This window comes from Mixophyes fleayi, chromosome 1 (genome assembly GCF_038048845.1).
Source record: "Mixophyes fleayi isolate aMixFle1 chromosome 1, aMixFle1.hap1, whole genome shotgun sequence".
NCBI lineage: Eukaryota > Metazoa > Chordata > Amphibia > Anura > Limnodynastidae > Mixophyes > Mixophyes fleayi.
Genome location: NC_134402.1, coordinates 430,606,247 through 430,630,697, shown reverse-complemented (window position 1 = coordinate 430,630,697; position 24,451 = coordinate 430,606,247). Strand labels below are relative to the sequence as shown.

General features: G+C 39.7%; 1 protein-coding gene across 2 annotated transcripts in view; it reads left to right on the top strand.

The window, feature by feature from the left end:
- Nucleotides 1-24,451, top strand: part of OSMR (oncostatin M receptor) — a 64,981-nt gene that overhangs the window by 20,378 nt on the left and 20,152 nt on the right. For both annotated transcript variants that reach the window (XM_075184220.1, XM_075184219.1), the window contains 8 exons: nt 9,221-9,321; nt 10,515-10,681; nt 11,869-12,043; nt 14,525-14,800; nt 16,245-16,374; nt 20,338-20,483; nt 22,004-22,134; nt 22,632-22,800. In XM_075184220.1, the coding sequence (XP_075040321.1) occupies nt 9,243-9,321; nt 10,515-10,681; nt 11,869-12,043; nt 14,525-14,800; nt 16,245-16,374; nt 20,338-20,483; nt 22,004-22,134; nt 22,632-22,800 (1,273 nt within the window). In that variant the 5' untranslated portion in view covers nt 9,221-9,242. The remainder of the gene's footprint in view (nt 1-9,220; nt 9,322-10,514; nt 10,682-11,868; nt 12,044-14,524; nt 14,801-16,244; nt 16,375-20,337; nt 20,484-22,003; nt 22,135-22,631; nt 22,801-24,451) is intronic.

Below are 24,451 nucleotides of genomic sequence, written 5' to 3'. Positions count from 1 at the left end.
CAGAGTACCATATTACCACCTATACTGCTCTGGTAAGCCTATCACCTGGTGATCCCTGGGTAAAGACTCCTAGTGCCCGTGACAGTAAGGTCCACGCAGAGGTCAAGGGCCGGCAGCAGACAGCGGTATCAGTAAACAAGCTGAAGTCAGGGGTCACAGGCGGATAGCAGAAACAGTAAACAGGCCAAGGATCAGGGTCACAGGATACACAAGCGGAGTCAGTTCAAAGCCAAAGGTCATACACGGTAAATCAGAAGTGGTCTCAGAAGACTAGAGCAGGAACAAGCAGGTCAGCAGACTGGAGCACAGAAGCTATAACCGGCAATAAATACTAACCCCAACCAATCAGAGCCTAGCTCTGCCAGAATACTGCCCATATTTAATTAGCCCACAGGCTATCTATGTGCGCACGCGCCCAGCAGTTCCCCTTGCTGGGACGCGGTGCTCTAACACACAGCTTCCCGTCCGTTGCCGAGCCCCCGGAAGTGACGTCCCGGTCGCCATAGCGACGGCCGGGACAGAGGTAGGGGAGTCGCGGCGGCTGGGCACCGCCGCGGCTTGTAACAGATTCATAGAAGTTTATGAAATGCTGCCCCCTGTGGACAATTTACTGTACAAACTATTCACCAAACCTTAACCTTTGAAGAAAACCGAGATCGCAGATCACCGTGTAATCGCTACGCGGCGTGGCTCTACGCTTAGTGAGCATATCACAGCGCATTCTCTCTTTAGAAAACCATAGTTTCCTGGTCAAAGATTTGCGGAGCTCTAAAACCTCCGCGTATCCCAGCCCAGAGCAAGTAATCAGGAACTAGTTTTGACTGATCTAGAGGAGATTAGACAATGAAAGCAAATGTCTGATCACTATATATTTACACTTTTGTACTTTGTTAGTTAAAAACCCTCACTAACACTCTTGTCCTGATTCCCACCTCATGGTGCTTATTCTACTTCAAATACTTATTGAAGTGGTTTATTAGTAGTGAATATTGTTTATTACTATTATAGCAATATTTCTAGTTTTGTTTAATTAAGAAAATTATGAAAACACATTATTGTATTATACATATTTTTCCTTAAAAACGTACATTTTGGTATATACAGTTTTTCATTTGTATTTAATTTCAGTTTTAACAACAGAAACCGCAGTTGAATAATATTTTGGGTACATAAGAATAGCTGTGTTCCTAATCTATCCTATCTATCTTATTTATGCCTTTATTTATATACAGAAAGATGTATTAAAGTGTCAATTCAAAAAGGGAAAAATAATTGTGTAAAGCAAATATTGCATTTCTCCTGTAAATACAGCTGTTGTTTATACTAGAGCCATACTGTTTGCACTTTAATTTTATTTGAGTAAGTTTTTCCTCTTAAGCTCAATAGACTTTTAATGAGTTCTCGAGAGCCTTCTTGTGCTATCTGATAACTTGACATTTAGAGCTTATTGCAAAATGTACGTTATTGTGTAGTTGAAAATTGTTCTTAATCTCATAGGGACAGTCACATGTTTTTAAAATGTCAATTTTTGTTTAGAATTTCAAGTTCCCTGTGTGGGATTTCATTTTCAACTCTCAGCTTGTATTCTGAATAACGATTTTGAAATGTAGCAATTAAAATGTAAAGTACAATGACATCCAGCGGTCATGTCATATTGGGGTTGTGTAATAGTTATCTCAGAAACAGAGGCCGAACACAACTAGAATTTGACAGCAGATAAGAACCTCTTGGTCTATCTAATCTGCCCATTTTTTAACCTATGGTAACCTCAAACCCTATCTGATCCTTTATTCTAATGCACTAACTCTGGTGCTAGCAAAAAACTGGGTGAAGTCTTCACAAAAATAGATTAAAAAAATGAAACCAATGATTCAAAGGCTGCCCATGTATTGTGATTCAGCGAGGGGTAAGTTTATTGAGGCAAGCACAGAAGAACGCACAAGAGTTTGGGTGCAGACCCTCTATATAAACACATGAAGAACAGGACCTGCACCTGAAAAGCCCTTTTCTGTGCTTAACTGAATCATTAACTGGTACCTGTGAAAAAAGCAATTTATTTATGCATATGCATACGTATCACCGAATAACGCTACACACCAAAGGCTGGAATTATATTATTATATGCTCATAAAAGCTATTTTATTGTGCAATTATAGAAGGAGTAACAAGTACAGTGCACATATGGGGCATGATACGTTAAGGACAGTAAAGCAAAAAAAAATAGTAACTTTGAACCTCGGCAAAACAATGTTACAATGCAAGGGGTGCAAATGAGTTTATTATTTTTCACATAAGTTTTTCCATGTAAGACGCAAATACCTGATAGTCCTAGTGGCCAAATTATCATGAAAAATGAATGATTGCTGGCTTAGCATTACAAGGAACAAGATCTAGACGTAGTTTGTCTACAGACATTGGAGAACCTACTTTTAACAAAGCCCATACAGGGTATGTACGGATTATCTAGAAAGTCCAAATATGGAATGGGAAACAACGGTGATTATCTCTAATTTTTGGTAACTCTGTAGCATACACACACATGATCTCGGGGGAATTTTAAATGTTTAGATTTTAGGCGCAGTACTCCAAATGACAGAAAAGGCCGTTATCCAGAAGCATTCTGGGTATTAGACACCATGGGCCTAAATCATTAAGGAAAGTAAGACAAAAAAAGGAGTAAATGTTCTCCGGGACAAACCATGTTACAATGCAAGGGGTGCAAATTTGTTTATTATTTTGCACATAAGTTAAATACTGGATGTTTTTTCACCTAGCACACAAATACTCGATAGGCTTTACTCCACCTAGAGACTTTATTACGTACCTGCCAAACTTTTATAGCTGCGCTCCGGGAGCTGGTTTCATGACGCCACTTGCGGTGGCTAGGAATCTAATGAGGCAGCTGTCACCGTGCTCCTTGATGAAGCCATGGATATCATGCAGGGAGTGTGACAAGTCACACAATTTGCATCATCACTCCCTGCCATTATAAGCACAAGCAAACTCTCTTCTCGGAGCTCCGGGAATCTATTCTGGGAGAGTAAGCAGTTATGTTTTCTTGTGGACAAGGTAGTATCAAATCCTCAATGGTGAAATGTAGCTCATCTGTGGAGTGATTTATTAGTGTTTTCTTAACTATAACAGCATCATCATCATCAATTTATTTATATAGCGCCACTAATTCTGCAGCGCTGTACAGAGAACACACTCACATCAGTCCCTGTTCCAGTGGAGTTTAAATTCCCTAACATACACAGACCGAGAGAAACTAAGGTCAATTTGATAGCAGCCAATTAACCTACCAGTATGTTTTTGGAGTGTGGGAGGAAACCAGAACACTCGGAGGAAACCCACGCAAACACGGGAGAACATACAAACTATACACAGATAAAGCCATGGTCAGGAATTGAACTCATGACTCCAGTGCTGTGAGGCAGAAGTGCTAGACACTAAGCCAAAAAAAATATTAACTAAAAATGTAAACGTTATAGCGTTTTTATTCATTGTAACTGTTTGTTAAATGTGTGCAGTTTTATGTTATCATTTGATCTCCTTAGCATAAAGACACCTCCCCTTATCCTTACATACCATACCCCTTGCAGCATAAGCTAATTCTGCTCCCAGGCCATGGGAGAGCTGTTTTATAAACTTGATTGATTGCTGGTTCTTGTTAACAGTTTAAGGATAGGAACTGACAGTGAATTTTGCTCATGTATCTTCATTTCTCACTATTAAGATTAAAATCATCGAGTGAGACCATTGTTGCTCTTTAATTGCAATTTCCAAAAGGTTACCAAAGAGATTGTTTCAAATTTTGCCGGTTAGTTGCGATAGATCAAGTAGTCTTTGTCCAGGGGAGGCAGCCTCCTGCTGGTACACGGAGATTTATTAACCTCGCACACATAACTTAAACATTGTCTCCTTTCTCTGAATGCAGAGAATGCATTGTCAAAGTTCATTGGGGCTACCTCTCATTACATACAGTTGAGCTTGGGTTTACAGGGAGATGTAAAAAGGCTATTGTTTCCCTGTATATTAGTGAGAATAGTCTAAACGGCTTTGCATTCTCATCCCTTCCTTCTTACCTGTGGGGACAAAACAGGAGTGCCACCCCGCCCTCTACAGAATTTGCCCCAGGTAAGGAACCATTAACAGAAAGAATTTGAGCTTCCTACTCCATCATGAAAGATATTGTCACACACAGCACCTCCCATATAAGAGACCAGTCTTTAGCAGAAAATCATCAACATCTATTTATATAGCGCCACCAATTCCATAGTGCTGTACAGAGAACTCACTCGCATCAGTCCCTGCCCCATCAGGAGGTACAGTCTAAATTCCCTAACACACACACAGAACAATAGAGACTAAGGTCAATTTAATAGCAGCAAATTCACCTACTAGTTTGTTTTTGGAGTGTGGGAGAAAACCGGAGCACCCGGAGGAAACCCACACAAACATGGGGAGAACATACAAACTTCACACAGATAAGACAATGGTCGGGAATTGAACTCATGACCCCAGTGTTGTGATGTGGAAGTGCTAACCACTAAGCCACTGTGCCGCCCAGAAAAGCCTTAGCTTCAAAATTTCTTACTATAAAATTAAGGCGAATAAATCACATATATTAAATTATTATTATTGATAATAAAACTATACAGAAATGTATCACTTTTACAATTGGGCACACAGGACAATGCTAAATCTAAGCATTACACTCAGTTAATGTGTTTCCAGCCTTGGAAGCAATAAAAAGAGATTTAAAACAATTTCTCTAACATGAGGTTTGATGGTTAAGTAGAATTAACTCTATGAAGATGTTAGATTTATCTAGGAATTTGTATTTTTTAGGACCATTCTATTCATGGCCCGGTCAATATCTTGAATTCTTTTCAGAAAACAATTCAAAGATTTATCTGGAAAAATAAACAACTTAGTGTAGCTAATAAGGTTTTAACCAACCTGAAATCTGACAGTAAGGCAGTTACGTATATACATACTTGCCATCTTTGGCAAGATTGCCTCCGGGAGATTGGGGGTGAGGTGGGCGTGTGGGGGCTGGGCTCGTTGAATTGCGTCATTTAGCCCCACCCTCTAAGTTGAAATAACATGTTCTGGTCTCTTACAACAGAGGACGGGGCTACAATGACGCGCAAATCGCATCATAAGCCCCGCCCCACTGCTTAACTTATCAAATGACTGGAAACCTGCTGCACTGCTCTCCCGGGACTCCCAGAAATTTGGGAGTCTCCCGGACATTGCCAGAAGAGTAGGTAACTATGTGTATATAGTGTGTCTTTACAATAGAGGTACAAGGCTGAAAGACAATTTCAAATGACCAGAGATCTTTTATTAAACAAAGCATACATGATATTGTTTAGAGAGCAACCCTACACAAAGTGATGTAGCCCCCCCTTGCATTCAGATAGCTCTCTAGTATAGACAATTTTTATAGTCTAAGAATATTGTTGATATTACGTGCACATGCCAATTACAGGGTGAACTATGCTTAAGACAGCGTTTGCAATTAATGTGGTGAGAACATAAACATCATAGTGTACAAGGATAAGTAAGTCAAACCAATCTATATTTTGTTAACAATAATGAACATTTGGAGACTAGCAGCAATCTTGAGCCTGTTTGAAGCAAGGTTGTAAGTTTCATCACATTCTAGAACATTTTAATATCTAAAAAATATGTTTTCCTTCAGCTAATCCCGATATAGCAAATTAATACATATATGTGATTAACCCTCACACTGCATTAAGTTTGGACTAAGAGGTATATTTACTAAACTGCGGGTTTGAAAAAGTGGAGATGTTGCCTATAGCAACCAATCAGATTCTAGCTGTAATTTAGTAGAATGTACAAAATAAATGACAGCTAGAATCTGATTGGTTGCTATAGGCAACATCTCCACTTTTTCAAACCCGGAGTTTAGTAAATATACCACATAGTCTCGTGTGAAGACAATAATCACAATAATCAAAAAATATGGTACATTACGTAGGCTATTTTGTAGTGATATTCACCCAAAGTTCTCAATATTGTTTACCACATGTGAAAAAGAAAAAATTATGCCATTGCATATTTTTGTTACAACAATAAATGTCCGCACAATTACACCAGTCTGACATAAATTCCTGCCAATGTTTTCTCATAAGTTCTTTATCAAGGATCTTTGATAAAGACCCAACCCAAGGGTGACATTTAAGAATAAACCCTTCTAACACAAAACCAAAAACCTAAAACCGCATATTTTAGCACACACACGTGAACAAAAAAGTACTATAAACTAGCACAGTCCAATGAGAACCATTCAGTAGACAGAACTAGGAAATAGAACGCAAATGGTCTTATATCTTATACGCTCGAGTACAAGTTCACAGCGTGGGTGCTCACAACATATTTGTATAAGATTCAGCAGGTGTGTGCAGGGGCTGGCTGGGATGGGGGTAAGGGGGGCATCTGCCCCCCAGGCCAGCCCCATAGTGGGCCACCTTGGAGTGGGTCACTGGGCCACATGCATATTTTTCTTTAAAATACGCTGCTGAGTCGAGTCTTGCCCCCCCGGGCTAAAATTTGCAGCCCTCCCCTGGGTGTGCGCATAGACAGGCCCTTGTACACTTACAACCATTTTTGCAGACTGTCTTTCAGCCATCAAATGTTCTAATGAAACCTACAATGAAAACTGTAACAATGTGCTACTCACATAACCCTCTATTTACTGTTTATCCAAACTTTACATATGTAGATTGCCCATTGCCACTAGATTGCAAGCTCCTGGGAGTAGGTCCTCAATGCTTACTTTACAGTATGTTTGTTGTGTTCCTATATATTTTCTTTCCTTTATATTTGGATATTATCTCGCTCTCTCTCTTTCTCTCTCTTTCTCTCTCTCTCTCTCTCTCTCTCCATTTCTCTCTCTCTCTCTCTTTTACTAAATACTTTGAAATAGGAAAATTAACTTAATAGATCTTTTACTGAGCATCAATGGGTTTACGCAATGCAATGGCCTTCTAAAGTCTGGAGATACTTTAGCCATCTGGGTATCAAAGAAGTTTAAATGAAGGTGTTCTATGAGTTTTCCCATGGTCTCTCTCTCTGGGCTGGACAAATTGCAGTGTCTATGGGACATTTGGGCTCGTTCACATATATGCGCTGGCAAACCGAAAAAAGGAAGCGCACTTCATACACGTTTTGTTAATCTTTTTACACGTTTTCTATGTTCTTTCATGTATTGTGCTTTTACAGAAACAATGTGGTAGCGGCATTAAGGCATGAGAAATATGGCACGGTATGGTCTAGTTTAAATGCAGTGTTAATATAATAGGGTCTGATTCATTAAGGCACATAAAATGCACATAAATCGGGAATACGTCTGTTTTCTTCAAGGAGTGGATGTAAAGATACATCTGGTGATGAATATGGGTCTAGGTCTGCTCTGCTCTGACAATACACTGCAGGATACGTCCCCTACTGTACGTTGTCAATGTGCCGACCTCCATTCCTCTCCCCATTCCGCCCATGAAACCGTAGGCTGTCATAAGGGCCGTTTGCACTCCAAGATTAATTGGACGTTTCTGAGTTCCCTGTCGTATGGTTTGTGTCTGGGCATGAAGGGGCGATTCTACAAAACATACAGCACATATCGCCATTTACTGCTTTAATGAATCAGACCCTAAAAGCGGATATGAATGAGCTCTTTGCTACACATGGAATTACTGCAGATGTATAATACATTCATTAATGCCCCTTGGTACAGCCTTAGCTCTAAATATTGGAATTGAGTCTATCATTCCACAAGGAACAACTGCAGTGGCTCATGTCTCTGCGGCAGTAAAACTGGGTATTATCATAAGCTGGAAAAGCATCCAAACGCTTCAACATCTCTGAGGTTATTCCAAAGGGGAATTTCCCAGGCCACATACAAATGAATGTTATACTTGTGACACAATCCAGATGGAAAGGACTTATGAGACGGAAACTGTAGCTCATAGTCCATACAATAGTTTATCTTAAAGCTCGAATATCTTTCTGCGTTGAAGCTCAGAGAGGTCCTATCCTTGGTAGATATGTAATTGTTTATTATATATTTATTACTATTAATTGTTTATTGGTGAGTTAGTTATGGTGAGTCCTGGTACTGCTGCTATCACTATTTTATGGACATAAGTGGAGACCGGAGGATTGACAGTTTACAATTCTTAGAATTTCTTTTACATTCCCTTCCCTTTGTTTATGTCTTTAATTCAGTTTGCTTATAATGTTGTTATCTCAAATGAAGTGTTATATTCAGTCTTTCTGTATTTCGACATATTTGCATTCAATAAAAAAATGTACTTAAAAGACTTGTGGTAAAGTTATCAAACTACTAAGAAGGAAGAGTTTCTATATAACATTAGTCAGAACATTCCAAATCATCTGAAGGTGTTACCCATAGCAACCAATGAGACTTTAGCTGTCATTTATCTAGTACATTCTAGAAAATGACAACTAGAATTTGATTGGTTGCTATGGGTAACACATCAAGATTTCCTTTTTTAGATGATCTGTAATGTTCGGACGAATGTTATATGTAAGGTAAGGACTTTAGCTAATGTTCGATCCAGAGTTGTGATTAGAGGTTAGTATTAGAGCTAACAATGGGATTAGTTTAGAATTTTTTGGGATTAGTTTAGAATTTTTTTGAATTATTTTTTTTATTTGCTATAAAAGATCATCGGATTGCTTGAAATAAGTAAATTATTTGACCCCTTGTCTAAATGAAAAGATTCTTCCTGTCTTTCAAAGTGTGACTTCCGCGATTTAGTAAAATTGTTTGCTGCTCATTGTAACGTTAACGGTAATTACATTTACATTTTATGTATTGTCTAAATATTGGGCCCTTTTTTCTCTCTTTTATAAAAATGAATTTTGTCTTGTAATGAACAGTTATCAGCCAATGGTGAGAAGACTGAGGATACTGAGGTCAAAACAAAGTTGACACATTTCATGCATAACATACAGTAATTGTCCTTGGAGGGAGATAACACTGTAACTTAATTGAGTAAAACCAAGGTGGTCTCCCAATATTTTCACATGTTCATTGTGGATATTTTGTTCTAGCTTTAGCTTCTGTCTCAGCATTATATCTTTCCTTGAACCCTTAATTGACTCTGATTGTATCCATTTCAGTATGAATTGTTCATTCTGTTTTCATATTCTGTTTTTATTCAAGATAAATGTGTTTACAATAATCCATGGACCATTCTACTGGACTTCATGGCATAACCATTGCACTTTTCCTGACGCTTAAACTTGGATTGTGGAATTGCCAAGGTACGGTATAAACCAAATGGTGTAATATAAGTATCACTTACTATATATATAGTGACCCAGTCTGCACAAAGCAACCACAACCCTTGGGTACTATCTCCTTTTGAATATTGAATCATCTCACACTCACTGTTGCGCTCTGATGTATCAGACTTCTTCAATGCCAGCAGTAACATTTTCTACAGGGCAAGTTTATGGACAGTAACGCCACTGTTAATCAAATTCTTCAGAAATTCTACTTATTAAATACATGTATTACATGAATGATAAGTTTAACTAACTTGAATGTAAATTTGTTTAACAGTCTAAGGACTGCGCGATATCACTTTTCCTATAGGAAAATCTTAGCTTGCGTTTCTGCTTAGTTCTGTCTGATGATGACATTACAACATGGCTGGAGATTATATGCGGCTTATGCAAAAAGTGGATGGAGTTACAGTAAGCAGTTCAGGTCAAAAAGAGAACAATAATTATAGCTTTTACGTATGAGAACTGACATTCTGGAAAACAGGTAATAAAGGTCATATATGAAAGTGCTAAAAAAAAATTAAAGTTTTTATGGGAAGATCATGGATCTGGAGGCCACGGTGGCGGTTTCTATCATGGTGCAATATTTTGCATATATGGCTGGGAGGAGCTGAGCCGAATATGAGTGTCCCTTGTTGAGTGTGAGTGAAAATCGGATGTTCCGAGAGCACGTTGTATGGGAACCAATATAATAAAAATAATTCAACACATAAATATGACACCAAACAAAGTGAACTAATAACCCCTCATTCACATGATTCACTGAAGGCATTAATGAAACTAAACTGATCAGAATTTTAGGAGGAAGGTGGAATAGTTTAAATTAAGGAAGGGGGTGATGTGCCCTGAAGTGGGAGATGTTCCCTAAAGTGCTGTTTCTACTCTTTCCACAAGTGTATTTCCAGATGATCTGCAAACCCATAAATGTAGCCACAGATTGATTTTCAGAAGGGCTCTGCGCCTTGTCTGATTTGCAACAATTTTTATGTAAATATCAATGTTTCAGGAAAATTGTCTAAAATAGTCAATGCAACAAATCATATGCAGTCTTTATGTTCGTTGGATCTGGAAGATAATGTACATTTATATTATGTTAAAGTGAATATCCGTATTGATGGATTAACATTTCGGACTCCAGACGTTTAATGTTTCTCATCTTCCTGTTCTAGAACCTGCCGGCATTTTGATACCGCTGAATCTGAAAGTTCACAATGATTCCTCACTGCAGCGTTTGATTCTAGAATGGAACGTCAGCGAACAATACTACGGGTCAGGTGGGGAGATAAAGTTTCACATTCAAGTGGCCCGGTCTAAAAATCAAAATATTCTTCTGAATGTAAGTATACTGATATGAGCATATTTACGTTCAAGATGTTCTCTTCTATAAGGATTTTTCTCTATTTAAAGTAAAATGTTCAAAACAGATCTGTTCAACTACTGTGTGCATTGTAATTTAAGGAAACAAAGTTCATTTTGACATGGTTCCTTGGCATATTTTGTTAGCATTAGTTAATAAATGAAAGTATAGCATGAAAAATAGTAAATATTTAAAAATGTCATACTAGAGGCGACAATTCGTGGTTTTGTAAGTGCTGAACCAGTAACACTTATTGACTTCCCCGTGGGATCTACCACAAGAATCTTGCTTTAATTATTATCAATGGGGAACTTCACTTTCAGTATTTACTGAGAGACAGTAGCTATTTTCAAGGCTGATTTATTTAGTTTTCCTGCCCTTGAGTAAAACAAGATAATCATTGGGTATAATCATATCTACACATCAGATCAATTATCATATCAAAAGCCTTCGAAAATAAACAAATCATTGCCTGCCTGGAATTTTCTGAGGTTAGAGTTCCCTTTTAAGCATTGAATTATTTAAACCTGCAGTACCACCCAGTAAAAGATTATTACTAAGCTGCCCCTCTCTCTAAACGGGACCACCAAGGACTGCTCTGTGCAGCCATTTTTCCAAAGACTTCTCAGTCCCTCTCACAGTCCCAGACGAAAATCGTGGAAGACAGGCAAGACCAATCGTGAGCCTCCATTAGGAGGTTGCATATTGTGATTGGTCGTCGTCCCCCCAACCTCCTTCACCACCTACACCCCCATTTTAAAGTGTCAAAAAAAAAAAGAGCAGGACATAACCTGAAACCTTCCCATGAGGATAAGCCGTTGAGAATAGGAGACGGGAAGTAGAGAGGACCCTGCTAGTGAGAGCTAACATACTACAGGGCGGAGAACAGAGACGATGGGGAACATAGGAAACAAGATCATGGGGCAGTTGGCGTGTGAGGAAGAAGATAATTTAGGATGTGGTGTGCTAGGCAGACACTGCTACACTTGCGCTGCTTACTATATACACTCCTACCACAATCTGTTTCAGCATATATTGAAGATGCTAACAGGGCAGTTTATTTACAGAACACAAATCTTTGACTTGAGTTACATTATACTCCGTACACAATATGTCAACATAGTGACCATATTTTTTATATTTTTATATGATTCCCAATATTCCAGGAATATTACAGCACAAATCTTTCCAGGACTGGTAAACCCTTCAGATGGACGTGGGATTCTCAGCTGCCTTTAGAATGCGACTCTCACTCTTTGCGTATTCGGGGTACAGTGTTAGGAGAAAATGCTACGTTAGAGGAACCTTGGAGTAAGTGGAGCCCATGGAAGACAAATTATGGTGAGTGTTGGTTTGTAAACACGTTTTATATGGATTGAGTGTATCGTTTCCCCTCCATTGGGGGATTTCTGAAATAGGGGATGCATTTGCAGAGACACATGTAGGTCTCGGAGCCAGTTTTTTCTATGGAATATTTGTTTTTCTTGGCTTTAGTTTTCAGGTATATTAACATTAGCCACATTAGAGGGAATATATTACTATTATAATTACAATTGTATTACTGCTGTTGTTGTTATTAATATGCCACTATTCTACTATGTGATGCCACACCCTCTACAGGTAAGTCACGCCCCATTTCAGCTTATACCGTCATGGCCAAAATATTGGAGTTTTTTCATAATAATCCACCAAGTCTTTAGTCCGTTTTTGAAGCTTTCTAGGGTGGTTAGCTTGGCGGACTGTACACGGCTGTGAGTTCCAGGCAGTAGGAGCTCCAAATGAAGTATGGGAGATTCTAGGTACTGATAGGAAGGCCAGGAGGGCCACACTGCTGAGTGACAAACAAAAAATATGACTGGCGTTTGCCAAAACACATCTGAACAAGTCAAATTTTCTGAAAATGTTCTGTGTACAGATGAGACAGAGTTAGAGCCTTTTGGTAAAACACATCATCCCTATGTTTACAGAAAGCAAAATGAAAGGAAGACTTTTCCTACAGTCAAGCATGGAGGGGGTTCAGCGATGTTCTGGGGTTGTATCTGGCACTGGGTGCCTTGAACGTGTGCTGGCATCATGACATCTGGAGAATACCAGGCCATTTTGAAGCGCAACTAGAACCCATTGTCAGAAAGCTCTGTCAAAGGTCGTAGGTCTTACAGTAGGACGATAGCGTTAAACACATTTTAGGAATGTTCCCAGGAATGGCTCAAGACAAGACGCTGGACTGTTCTGAAGGGGCCAGCAATGTGTCCACATCTAAATCCCATAGACCACCTGTGGAGAGATCTGACAACAGCAGTTGGGAGAATGAATCTTTACATCTGGGAGAACTGGAGCAGTTTGTATAAGAAGAGTGGACCAAGCTGCCAGTAGAGAGGTGCAGGAAGCTCATCCATGGTTATAGGAAGCGGATAACCAAAAGGCTACCATCAAGTCTAGAGTGTCAGTAATGTGTCTGAGCCATTTATTTTCATTTTTTTATTTAATAGGATATACAGTATTACATTCAGAATCAAAAACAAAGAGAAAGAATTGTGGATATTAAATACAGCTTTTAATATCACCTTATGTTTAGAGGAAATTGGGAGTTAATTGAAAAAATTGCAATGGTGCCAATATTTTTGGCCATGGCTGTAAGATGCCTCACCTGTGTTCAAGCAGTCAGTGGTGTCTATCTCCTCCAATCCAACATGTAGGCTGTCTAGGACATATAGCTAGACCTGTCCTTCTTCTAAATATTGAGACGTTGGGAGGTATGATAAAGTGGGGGTTTCATACGGTATACATTTGTAGACCATCACCTGGTGTACCTATGTGAAGCCAGGGTGCTGTGTTACTCGTGCCGGCTCTGACCAATCTTTTTACTTAACTCTATTATCATACACTGCAAACAGTGCCCCCAGTGGCCAAAATATCATCAAACATGAATGATTGCTGGCTTAGCATTACAAGGAACAAGATATAGACGTAGTTTGTCTACAGACATTGGAGAACCTACTTTTAACACAGCCCATACAGGGTATGTACGGATTATCTAGAAAGGATTTTGGATTTTAGGCACAGTGCTCCAAATTTCAGAAAAGGCCCTTATCCAGAAGCATTCTGGGTATTAGACACCATGAGCCTGAGTCATTAAGGAAAGTAAGGCAAAAAAATGGAGTAAATGTTCTCCGGGACAAACCATGTTACAATGCAAGGGGTGCAAATTAGTTTATTATTTTGCACATAAGTTAGATACTTGCTGTTTTTTCCCCTAGCACACACATACATGATAGCTTTATTTTTATACTGAAATTTAAAGTTGATCTAGGACATGCCCTACCCTAACTATAAATCTGTCCCCACAATTTAAATTTACCTCCCAGTCCAATGCAACATGGTTTTGCCCAGGTGCAAAGTTACTCCTTTTTATGCTTTGCTCTCCTTAATGACTCAGGCCACATACCTTTATTGAGAGCATTGGTAAGTATTTGCCATCATGGTGAATTACAGCACTAACCCTCTCTTTGCACACCGTTAGCCAGGGGGGTCGCATAAAGGACTACCTTGGGCTGGGTCACTGGACTACTTGCATTTTTTTCCCTTTAAAATGTTCCTAACAGGCTGCTGAGCCGAGTACCCCCACCCCAACCCCCCCCCCCCCCCCCCACCAACCCCCCGTGCCTGTAGCTTAGAAATGAATGTCATTGTTATGCTAACAGAGACTAATGGCTAAGTAATGATGATGATTTTGTGCTGATGTGTTTAGTAAGTGATCCTGATACTATTATTTTATTTCGATAACTCCTAATTTATCATCTGATTATACTCCTTACTTCACAGGGCAAAATAAGGAGGACAGAAGGAGCACTGCAATTTACCCACATGAAAAAACAGTTCTTGTGGGATCTAATGTCACTTTCTGCTGCTTACCCCGGCAGAACCAGGGAGTGCGGGAGATGGAATATAAGAGTAAAAAATATGTCCATTCTGTCAGAATGAAGACTAAGAGTTACACAGTAACCGTGAGGAATGTGACTTCAACAAGGTCAGATGGAGAAAATGTTTTCTGCATTCTGGACAATGATGAGACCTATGGGAACGTTCTTATTGTCAGCAGTAAGTTCTACTTTCATTTAATTATGTTACATCATTTGTTTTCTAATGTCTCTGTATTTACAGTGCAATGCATCAGCCACAACTTATCCCAGAACTAAATGAATTCATTGAAGCAGGGGCGCACTGAGGATTGTCGGGGGGGGGGGGGGGTTCCGACCCCCCCCCCCCCCCAAAAAAAAAACACAACCCGTTTCGTCAGCTCTGACCCGCTCTGTCCTATACAGCAACCGCGGCGCTGTCTAAGAAGCGTCCGCGGCGGTGCTGTATACACTACAGCACCGCCGCGGACGCTTCTTTGACAGCGCCGCGGCTGCTGTATAGGACAGTGGCCACTTAGCGCAGGGGGGGTTTCTAGAGACTCAGAAACCCCCCCTGCGTGCGCCACTGTGAAGATCTTCCAACTGTACCGCCAGGACAGGGAGCCTTAATTCTGGTCACTGTAAAACCTCTGTATGCATAACAGTCATGATAGTGTCTAAACTGTTTTACTAAAAAGACAAATAAACCCAAAAGGCCTGATTCTTTAAAGCACGCATACTTCAGGATACGTCCAATAACTATGTGGAATATAAATTTGCAAAAGAACAGACAGAAAAAAAAAATAGAATTAATTTCACCAGTTAATAATGTTAATAGTGTCTATTGAACATAAAATAATTTTTTTACAGTTGCTCCTGTTTGCAAACACATGTTATAGCGTGCATACGAGACTGTCATCACTCGTACTCAGGACTTAGAATAGCCCTGTAGTTGGAGCAACAAAATAGAAGTACCTTTACGATGCCCAAAGCTTGAATCGGACGTGGTTGTGCTCGCAAAACGCCCCTTCCCCGCCATGTTCCCTCCCCAAAATTGTAGGCTGTAGTAAGTGTCCATTAGGCTCAAAGGCAGAGCGGACAAGACTGCGTTTACTGGCGTATTCAGTTATCCAGTGTATTTTCATTGCAGGAAATCGCTAAAGGAAGTGATCAACTTATAATAACATCATACTTGCCTACTTTCGGCAAGTGTAGTCTGGGAGAGGGGCATGACTAGAAGGCGGGAGGGGGACGGGGTGCGGCCAAACGCGTAATTTTGTCCGTTTTGGTGTGGGGGCGGGGCCAAAATGACGCGCTTCACCGCGAATTATGCCATTTAGGCTAGGCAGTTGCAGGATGCGGAAGACTTGCCTGTTCTCCTGGGAGTCCGTGAGACCGACCCGAATTTCTGGAGTCTCCTGGACATTCCGGGAGAGTTGACAAGTATAAATAACATTTATGTAATCATTGTAACATAGTCACAGTTACTGGCTGCCAGGCAATGTGGAGACATGCTGGGTGCCTATAAATACAATACATAATTATAGATTGAAGTTAGGCTATATTCTATAAATGATCCTACTTTGCCCTTGTGATGCTAAATCTGAATTCATATTTCTCTTTTTTGGCTTCTACGCTTGTTACAGAACCACCAGATGAACCAAAACATTTCTCCTGCATAACACAAGATTTGCAAACATTAGACTGTAGCTGGAGCCCAGGAGATATGTACAACTTTTATAGTCATCTGACTGTAAACTACACACTACAAGAATGGTAAGTTGTACCTAATATTGAAGGACAAATAGTGCAAGCTTAGGCGCCCTCCAGAAAACAAACATTCCTGTTACCTGATGCCAGGAGAAAAACACTCAAGGGCAGATTTATCAAACGTTCTAAAAAAGTGGAGCTGTTGCCCATAGCAACCAATCAGAATCTAGCTGTCATTTTCTAGAATGTACTAGATAAATGATAGCTAGAATCTGATTGGTTGCTGTGGACAACGCCTCCACTTTCCTTTCTTCAATGGAGCTGATCAGAGGTATTCTTTACAGTAGAGCGTAACAGACGGCTTCAGGTCAGCTCTAATGAAGAGGACTAGTTTACAGCTCAGTGTGGCTCATGTAACATGTTGGGGCCATATGGTATCCTAGAGATGCCCAAACTCAGTACTTAAGAGCTACCAACAGTTCATGTTTTCGGGATTTCTTTAATCATGCACAGGTGAGTTAATCTCTTTTTCTGGTTAAGTAATTATCCCACCTGTTTCTGCAGACAGAAATCCTGAACACATGACCTGTTGGTAGCTTCTGAGGACTGGGTTTGAGCACCTCTGTTGTAACCTACCAGTCTCTGGTTCTGGATGCAACTGTTAGACCAGTACTTGCTGGCACAATAATGTATTTGGAAAAATGACTCAAGGACTTAGAGCATGATAGATAAATCTAAATATCCATGTTTTGGTCATTTCCAGACACTATTTCTGGAAGTTGCATTCATTTTGGTGCTTTGCTGCATGATGCATGGACTGGGATTTTCAAATTAAGTTGTAAAGTATACTTTTATACTGTAGCATATTTTAGCCGTTTTATTATAAATCAGAACAAAACATTGCTGAGAAGTGAGGTTTGTCTGATAACAAGGTGCACAGGTGAAGGAGAACGAGAAACGTTATCTGGGTTAAGGCTGCTCTCTAGTGGCTGAATGTGGAACTTCATGCGTAAAGCTACTCAATGTATATCTATCTATAGGCCGGGGAATGTATCATGACTTCCTAACTTTCTTCAGTTTAGAACATTTTTCACATCTTTAAATAACAATTATTGATACAAAGCACAAGTAATAAGCAAACTGATGTGCTACTAGTGGACAAAATTAGGTTACCAAATCAACTGATTAAGTAGGGGACGCCTATATGAAATGTTGCTCTTTGCAATGGATAATAAACTTCAATGAATTTTACAGAGGTCCTTTACAGGTTACTGTTTAAAAAACTTAGAACTCAGAAAGCAATACTATATGTCGTAATTGCGTTCAGGTTCTGTAGCTACAGTTACACAGAAACCCGTAAGTACAGCTGTCTGTTACTCACTAGGGGTCAATGATTCATTGTAGAACACATGCAGCCAGCCATGGAAATAAGACACACATCGGACTGAAGAAAAGAGGAAAAAGTGCCCTCTGCGCATACACTAAGGTTGATGACCTTTTGTAATAGTTGTAGACAACTGGACCCTGATGTTATATTCATTTAGAAAACTCCAGTTATACTCAAAAACGAATGATTGAACATGATTGAGGGTAATATTAAAATGATAAATTGTAAGTTATATAGAGCAAATAAAAACTTATGTATAGGGAGTCATGTTTATTATTGAGCTAAAGGGTTATTTGCCTTTAAGAAAGTGACAGCATTGCTTTAGTTACAAAGTAACACTACTTGATTATATTGTGGTTAAAGGGGACAGTAGCTCACAAGTGGAGAGGTTATAAATAACTTTAAAATATTCATCTTTTTGCAAGTTATCATTAACTGGTGTTTAGAACTTAAGAAAACCGTATGGCCTTTTTAATGATTTTAGGTACACCAGTTGTTTGAATTCCACTAAAATAAACATTGTGAGTTAAATAGTTCTATTCTAGAATTAGGAAAACTAAGACACCTTAGTGCCCCATCTGCTAACTGTCAGATACATTTACTAAAAGCACAAGTGTAATGTATTCTTATTTAGATGGAGATTTCTTCAAAATGTCTGGAATGAAGAAGGGCACAAAGGAAGCTTCATAATATGAATTATTAATTTTTGGGTTAATTTGTCCTTTTCAGTACAAGATATTAAAGACACACAAGAATGGAGGAGATTGCCTTCCTCTGGCCACAAACACTGAAACATCTGTAGGGGAATTGAGATATTTGGTCAATATTGCAGCATGTATACACCAAAAACTTTTACTGTTGCCCGATACAAATCCAAGAGAAATTTATTTAACCATTATTGGGTATGCTGGTAAATGCAGTCTGAAGATTAACGCTATCACCCTGTGCGCTTTCCCAACCACACTTAAAGCCACTGGAATGTATCCATCATCATCATCATCAACATTTATTTATATAGCGCCACTAATTCCGCAGCGCTGTACAAAGAACTCACTCACAACAGTCCCTGCCCCATTGGAGCTTACAGTCTAAATTCCCTACAATAGACACACACTCATACACAGACAGAGAGGGAGACAGACAGAGAGGGAGAGACTAGGGTCAATTTTGATAGCAGCCAATTAACCAATCAGTATGTTTTTGGAGTGTGGGAGGAAACCGGAGCACCCGGAGGAAACCCACAGAGAACATACAAACTTCACACAGATAAGGCCATGGTTGGGAATCGAAATCATGACCCCAGTGCTGTGAGGCAGAAGTGCTAACCACTAGGCCACTGTGCTGCCCAAATGCTAAATGTCCAGATTGTGTTTAGATTGGTCAACGTGTGTTGCACAATAGTACACATATCTTTTCCCTCTATTATTCGGATCAAGTGGCAAGATCACTATGGTTGGGACAGATATATACCATTTAATAACTATGTAATCTGTGTTTATCTACCTCCATCTATGGTATATGAGATATCGAGACACTTTCTATATTTGCAGATTGCGCTCCCTTACGGGTTGTACTCACAGCAGGTTATACTTCAGGAAGGTGAATACAGTCTCCAGGACTTCAAAATAGATCACTAGGAAACCATTGTCTACACTCACTGGAAACTGGATGGACCTTGATGCAAAGTTCTCTATGGTCTGTTATCTAATGAGTGTAAACAAAGCTGTCTCCTGTACCTTCCTGTGAACACAGAGCTGGGCAACTCACCTCGGGCTATATGTATGGTCCACTTACATTGGCTCACCCCCTCCCTTTAGATTGTTCCCTCCTTTGAGCAGGGCTCTCCTACCTCCTGTTTCCATCACTTTTAACTGCGCTCTCCAGCTACTCTGCTCACCTCCTCTCAGTCCCTCTGCCCTCTGTCTCCTCTCGCTTCTCTCCGCTCCCCTCAGTGACTCTCAACCTGTCATCCGTGCCCACCCTCTTGGGCCATAGTTACCTGCCTGTACTCACTTTTCCCCTCCCTCCCTCTCTTTCATGCTGTGCTTGAGCCCCCAGAGTTATAGTGCTTACTGTTACTTGTACTGTGCTGTTTCACCTTGTACTGTGCCATTGTTTGTCCTTGTACGGCGCTACGGATACTTTGTGGCGCCCTATAAATAAAAATTAATAATAATAATAATGTGTTAGCTGTTTGTTTGCCCCTTTCTCTTTAGATTGTAAGCTCTAGTGAGCAGGGCCCTCTTCCCTCTTGTTCTTATTACCTATAACTTTTGCTCCCCAGCTACACAGTGCACCTCCTCCTTGGGCTCTCTGCCCATTAACTCCACTCCTCCTTTGTCTATGCACCTCTTTTCAGTGGCTCTAAACCTGTAAGTTGCGCCCACGCTAAAGGGCACAGGTTTCAGCCTGCGCTGATTATACCCCTTGTACCCCGGTAGCTGTGTTGTAGAGTTGTAGTGTTATTTGTTTACTGTATTGTACTATTATACCCTGTACTGTCTTGTTGCTTGCCCTCTGTATGGCTCTGCGGACCTCATGTGGCACCCTATAAATAAAGGTTAATAATATATATATATATATATATAAATATATATCTATAACTACTTACAACTTACATTGCGTCTTTTTGTGTGTTCAAGGTTATCTCAAAAATCTTCGTCCTGCCCTAGAGATGGGTGTTTTTGGTCCATTGTGAGGAACCAGCAGATATATAATTTTACATTGACAGCTAAAAATATAATGGGAGAAAGAAGCATCAATGCCATTGTGAATCTGACGGAGAGAAGTAAGTTATATGTCAAACTGATCATTTACTGGAATCGTCCACAAGGGGCAGAAATTATTACGAGCCTCTGTCATCAGACGCATCACATTCAGATATTATACTCCTTATATCACATTTTCTAAACCATTTGCATCACATTTGTTTGTAGAACAAAATTTCAGACATTTGTATCACTCCGCTTCCCTATCATACACATTGACCAATGGCCACCTATTCATCGGGTCCACAATAGAAAATAATAAGACCGCATCATGTTACATCCGTGTACAGCTTGTAGCTGAACATGGATGTTTTTGAGATTTGCACAACTCTTAGGGCTAGATTTACTAAACGGTGGGTTTGAAAAAGTGGAGATGTTGCCTATGGCAACCAATCAGATTTTAGCTTTCATTTATTTACTGCATTCTACAAAATGACAGCTAGAATCTGATTGGTTGCCATAGGCAGCATCTCCACTTTTTCAAACCCGCAGTTTAGTAAATACACCCCTTAGAGTACACAAGGGTGAAAGTGAGTTACTCTTAAAGGGAGGGCAATATCCACTGAATACCCTTTTCATATTGGTATTGAAGGATTAATTCAGTATAAAATGTGACTCACGATGTTGGCATTTGGATGTGAAAAGAGCAGTCATGTTGTTATGTTGTGCAGCAGACCAGGAAACCTCCAGCAATGAATCAGAACCCAGAGTATTCTCAGTTTCCTGCTGAGTGGTTTGTGGTCTAGAAAATGAACACAGACGGATACTCTGTTTATTAAACAGAGTTATATATTTGTTTTGTAGAGAGGATGAGTGAGAGAAACTCATTCACCATCTACCAGTCATCATTAACTTTTCCCTTTCTCTTCCTAAACATCTGCAAATCTTTATTAAGTGCAATCTAACAGTAACACATGGCATTACCAAAATAGTTGTATATAGAATTTCCACTATAAGACAATCTGGTATATCTATTTTGTTATATAGTGCTTAACTAAATAGATTTAAAGTACTTAGATCCCCAGAGAGGCATCCTATATAATATTTATTTATTGCGTACAACGCAGTTCTGCTCTAAAAATGTAGATGAACTGACCAGTGCTACCTTAGAGGTGAGAGAGGATTTTGGCTCAGATAAGAGATGACAGGGGAGGGCTGGCAAATTTTAGCCCAGGGGGCAAGACTCTACTCAGCAGCCTATAGGAACATTTTAAAGGAAACAAAATAAAGGTGGTCCAGTGACGCAGCCCAAGGTAGCCCACTATGGGACCAGCCCGGGGGGCAGATGCCCCCCACCCCAGCCTGACGGGGGAGGGCGTGGGAAAGACGCTGTATGCAAATGATTCATCTCTTTGCAAAGTGTGCCCTAGCTCTGCCCAACTACACTTCTGGCCACGCATCATCTACCAAGCGACCAACAGGAGGCAAATGCGTAGGAAGAGTGGAGATGTTTTGCAATATTTATTTTACTACATACACTTTATTTTGCCTCAAATTATCCATTTTCCATTGAATTTCAGACTTTTTTTTTATTTACCAGTTCTGCCACTGGATCCTTCAAATCTAGCTGTAAGACATATAAATGCCTCCAGCGTTATATTAGACTGGGTCTTAAAAGAAAACTACACGTCCCTTTTGATAATATGCCAGACTGATCTTCAGCAGAACTTGGTAAGTGATGTTTTATTGGTTCAAAATCTGACGTCTTCTTAAGATATGGTGAAATTTCAGATTTAACGTTGAATTGGTCAATGTGAGCTACCGCAAACCTCAGCTTTATCCCCCTGTCCCCTTACACCCACAAGAACAGTCTTTTGTGTGACTGTATTTAGACAAACTCCACGCAGAAACGCGTTTCATTGCTTTTACACTGCTAAGTAAAAATGAGTCGCTCTGGACAGCAAGTAATTGTCATCTTACAAATTATAGATCAAATTCTTGATCAGATGCAAGTTTCAAGCTTTTTATAACCAGAAAACAGCAGCATCTATCACTGGCGGTAATCAGGCATAATCAATATTTTGCACTGTAGTGCAACAAAATGGGTATTTCAGACCTTTAAGACATATTGTTTTATGCCAAATACGAAAGTCAGAAATGTATTCTGTACTGTGTTGTATAGTGCAGCGGACCAGATCTGAAAAACATGTTTTATAATGTTATTTTAGGTGACCACAGCTAGTAAAGGAAAAATGCCATCTGAGTTCTACAGTGTCAGCCTTACCGGACTGCAGCCATATACTAAATATTACCTGAAGGTGCGATGCAGGTCAGAGTCATCACTGGCGGGGTGGAGCAACTGGAGTCAAGTACTTGCAGTTAGGACGCATGAAGATGGTATGTGAAACTAAGGAGGAGAACATGCTAAGTACTGTAACACACTAAGCAGCATATAACACTAAGACGAATATTCAATTGGTCATGTTACTGCCGGAAATAAAGTGGCCTGTGCACTATTACCGTTACTACGGTAATAGTGCACATAATTACCGTTAGTACGGTAATTTTTAACACTGGGCTCTGCTCACGGCTCATGGAGCTGCAAACAGAAATCAGGGTAAAAATTACTGTAATATAATTAACATCGCATTGAGCGTGGCTGAATTGAATATGCCCCTAAAGATGGTAATATATAGAGCTTTTAAAACTTCTAAAAGTTAAAGTGGAGGTGTTGCTAATAGCATGCAATCAGATTCTAGCATTTTTTTAAATGTACTAGATAAATGATAGCTAGAATCTGATTGGTTGCAATGGGCAACATCTCCACTTTATCTTTTTAGAAAGTTTATAAATTTTACCCCTGTAACACACTAAGAAATAGTTTAAAATAGCTCTACGTTTTATGGAAGTAATATAACTTTTTAGGAAATTTGATTAAGATTTCTGCTTACTAAAAAAAATGTAGAATCAACTAATTATTGGAGAAGATATTTGACATAGTTAACGTTTGTCTCAGAATGTGTTTCACGTGTTCCTTTTTTTTTATTTTTCTATTTTTTATTTCACGTGACTTTTTTTTAAAAAGCGTATAGCAATGCATCTACATTTTTTTCTGAATATGTGGTTGTAAAATCAAGAGAATTGGGCAACAAAAAAGAAAATAGAATTAGTATTGTTTCTAGTTTAGCAAAAACTATGATAATATTGCTTTCTGTTAGCTCCTGATCTCTCACCATCTGTGTTGTCTCGCGTTACTGACTGTCTTTCTGCCATTTCATCTTGGATGTCTTCTCGCCAACTCAAACTCAATCTTTCAAAAACTGAATTAATAATATTCCCACCCAAAAACAGAAGCTTCCTGCCTGACATTTCAATTTCTGTTGATAACATGATCATAAATCCCACCCCGCAAGCTCGTTGCCTAGGTGTAATCCTTGATTCACAACTGTCATTCGTCCCCCACATCAACTCTATATCTAAATCATGTTACATACACCTAAAGAACATTTCCAGAATACGCACATATCTGACACAAGACACCGCAATAACATTAATTCATGCACTCATCATCTCCAGCATCGACTATTGCAATTCCCTCCTTATTGGTCTTCCCAAAGTCAGACTTGAACCCCTACAATCTATTTTGCACGCAGCGGCTAGATTGATTTTCCTTACTAACCGTTTTTCCTCTGCTGAGCCACTCTGTCAGTCTCTACATTGGCTGCCTGTATTTCAACGAATCCAATATAAAATTCTTCTACTAACATACAAGGCCGTCAACAAAATTGCACCGACATACATTTCCTCACTGGTCTCGAAATATCTCCCCACTCGACACCTCCGTTCTGCACAAGATCTACGTCTCTCCTCCACTCTCATCACATCCTCCCATTCTCAGTTACAGGATTTTTTCCGGGCTGCACCCACGTTGTGGAATTCCCTCCCTCGCACAGTAAGACTTTCCTCTAGTCTTCAAACCTTCAAGCGTTCACTGAAAACCCACATCTTCAGACAAGGTTATGATATTCCTCAGCCACCATCTTAATCT